We start from the raw sequence: 2,928 nt of genomic DNA on the forward strand, positions 1-2,928 counted from the left end.
AAATGCAGAGGTCTCCTTCATTTTGGCTCCTTCACTGCCAAACCAGGAGGCAGAGACTGCTGCAGCTTCTCTGTGGTGTCCTTGTCTGTGATGAGCAGGGTGTGGAGGTACCTGCAGCAGTGAGCCTTGTCTGTGATGAGCAGGGTGTGGAGGTACCTGTGGCAGTGAGCCTTGTCTGTGATGAGCAGGGTGTGGAGGTACCTGTGGCAGTGAGCCTTGTCTGTGATGAGCAGGGTGTGGAGGTACCTGTGGCAGTGAGCCTTGTCTGTGATGAGCAGGGTGTGGAGGTACCTGCGGCAGTGAGCCTTGTCTGTGATGAGCAGGGCGTGGAGGTTCCTGTGGTAGTGAGCCTTGAACTTCATATTATTCTCCTCCTTCTTGATCTTCATGCATTTGACATCTTTCTGCCAAGCTATGAGCAGAAAGTTCTCGAGTTCCTCAATTTTCCAATGCAATGGGAGTTCTGATGGTGACCGTGCCCCAAAACCTCATAGCCATAAGAGCCACAGAGAATGGGAAAAACCTCATAGCCACGAGAGCCACAGAGAATGGGAAAAGCACAGATGGCTTATTGCTAACTGGTTATAGCTGAAGCATAATTCTCCATGTGTCAAGTGGCTGCCATATTGGCTGGGATTTCCCTAAGGTTTCCCTAAGGCTACCTCAACTATTCAATCGTGTGATTTCCTAGTCATTCTAGGAGTTTATCTCATTTCACTGCACCTGTAGGCTTTGTGTGTGTTGTTTATGTCCACTGTGCTCTGCGCCATCAGGGATATTCTCTGGCCCACTTGAAGGTGAACTTGGAGGAGACACACATATGTGGCGAAGTCCTTATGGGTTGGCCATGGGAGTGAATGCCTAACCCCTGCTGAAGTGGGAGGGTACTGAGTTCAAGTGCAGCCCAGGGTACATAATGAGACCCTGTCTCGACAGACAGACAGACAGACAGACAGACAGACAGACAGACAAACCTTTTTGACTAGAGAGAGCCAGCCTATGGCAGCACGTTAGCTGGCCTAGCAGCAAGAATGATGTGGAGACGCCTGGAAGATTTTTCCTCCCTGACAGAGGAACAGAAAAGGCTAAGAGGGAGCTATAAAATATGAGAGACTGCTGCCAAGGAAAACATCCAAAACCCAAATAATAAGAAAAAAATCTCAAACTAAGAGATGGGATTCACACCAAGGTGGCATGTAGCCACCTCCTACGATCCGTGCATTGTCCATCTTGAGATGGAAGGCACAGAGAGCAAAACCCCTGGGTTGAAATTTAAATTGAGGACATACAAAGGCTATTCTTTCAGTATAAGAGTCACAGAACAAAATAATGATTAAGTGGTGGGTCTTGTGCATAGAGATCAGAGGCTCAATGGCCGAATGCATTTGCAGCAGCCTTACTTGGAAGGGGAGAAAAAAAAAAAAAGCCAGCCTGGGCTACATGGTAGGTTTCTACCTCAGGAAAAAAAAAAAGGGGGAAATGGAAAATATAAATAAAAATAATGAAATTGGATCGTTCCAATAGAAACGTGGGTGCTGTGTACCGTAATACACTAATTACACTGAGCAAATGCTGCTGTGTTTGCTGCTATAGAAGATCTTCAGGACACTAAAGGGGAACAAGATGAGGCCTTGTATATACACAAATTAATGCGCAAGAAAGTATATAAAGCGGAGAGATCCCGGCTCTGGGGAGACCCAGTGACTCTGAAACAGTGGAGCAGGGAAGCTGTGACCAGGTTTGTCGGGGATGGCACTACCTCCTGGGGATGAAGGAGTGACACGCAGAACAGAGTCTCTGGATGCCACAGTAGCAGCCATGCTCTCTTTGTCAGCCTGTGTCAGTAGCTACAAGGACAGTGTCGCAGGACGTGGCATTATTTCCATGAAGCTTAAAGGCATGTAGTGAGATGTGCTGCTCTTAGACTCAGATTGGAAGTATCCCATCCTAGCATGCCAAGTTCAGGGTGGCAGGAAGCTTCGAAGCTGAGCGAACGACAGATGGTGCAGAGTTCATAGGGCCCCGATGGATGCAGCTGCTCTCCGTTCTGAGGCTGCGTGTGTGATGACATCTTTCCGAATGCCTGAAATGCTTCACCAGAACCAGAAAAAGCCAAAGCCTTTTGCCCAAAGTGTGGGCAACTCAGACGCCAAGAGCAGATGGACCAGTGAGGGTAGCCCAGGAAGCCAGGTGAATGCCAAGTTAACCTCCAGGTACCTCCCACCAGGGCCTAAAGATAGAAGCCTGCAGAAAACCTGTGAGTGGAGCAAGGGCAGCAAAGGGGGAAGTGAGCCTCTGGCTTCCAGTGAGTAATGCTAGCAGATGGCGGAGCAGGAGCAGAGTCCAGAGGCCACATTCCCACAATCTTTGGACAGATTCCTCTCGTCTGTTTCTACGTGAAAGGTTTTGTCTGCCCATCCCCTATCTTCTATCTCTTCTTCAGCAAATGGGAAAATAAATAGGGGGAGATTGAAAACAGGCCCGAATAACTGGGTAAAGTCAGAAAGGGCCTATTAAAAGAGTGTTCAGTGTAGGGTGTAGGTAGTGTTTCATTCTGAATCCTAGCCACTGGGAGACTGAGATGGCGGGGGCGGGGGGTCAGAAGTTCAAAGACAACTCGGGTGACGTAGAGAGACCGTGTTTCAAAAGGTGTGTGTGTGTGTGTGTGTGTGTGAGAGAGAGAGAGAGAGAGAGAGAGAGAGAGAGAGACAGACAGACAGACAGACAGACAGACAGAGACAGAGAGAGAAAGAGAGAGAGAGAGAGAGAGAGAGAGAGAGAGAGAGAGAGAGAGAGAGAGAGAGAGAAGACACACACACACACACACACACACACACACACACACACACGGATAGGGAGGAAGACCTAGGGAGGGAAGAGGTTGGAGAGAGATCACTTATCATCTTTCTTTAAAAGAAAAAACTTTTT

General features: G+C 48.4%; 1 protein-coding gene across 1 annotated transcript; it reads right to left on the reverse strand.

Annotated features, from left to right (window-relative positions):
* Positions 1–17: 17 nt before the first annotated feature.
* On the reverse strand, positions 18–1,820 carry LOC127197738 (60S ribosomal protein L38-like). The gene is made up of 3 exons (XM_051155687.1): positions 1,760–1,820; positions 351–487; positions 18–125 (listed from the first exon to the last, which is right to left on the reverse strand). The coding sequence occupies exons 1-3, from the start codon at positions 1,818–1,820 to the stop codon at positions 18–20; spliced, it is 306 nt and encodes a 101-aa protein (XP_051011644.1).
* Between the last annotated feature and the right edge of the window lie 1,108 nt (positions 1,821–2,928).

This window comes from Acomys russatus, chromosome 13 (assembly GCF_903995435.1).
Source record: "Acomys russatus chromosome 13, mAcoRus1.1, whole genome shotgun sequence".
NCBI classification, from domain to species: Eukaryota; Metazoa; Chordata; class Mammalia; order Rodentia; family Muridae; genus Acomys; species Acomys russatus.

Bases quoted from the DNA above. Each gene is read 5' to 3' on its own strand.
- LOC127197738 (XM_051155687.1), bottom strand. From the start codon at position 1,820: ATGGCTGCTACTGTGGCATCCAGAGACTCTGTTCTGCGTGTCACTCCT. The intron at 488-1,759 runs GTAGTGCCATCC...TATGGCTATGAG, and splicing joins CACTCCTTCATCCCCAGGAG to GTTTTGGGGCACGGTCACCA. The intron at 126-350 runs GCTCACTACCAC...ATCACAGACAAG, and splicing joins AGAATAATATGAAGTTCAAG to GCTCACTGCTGCAGGTACCT.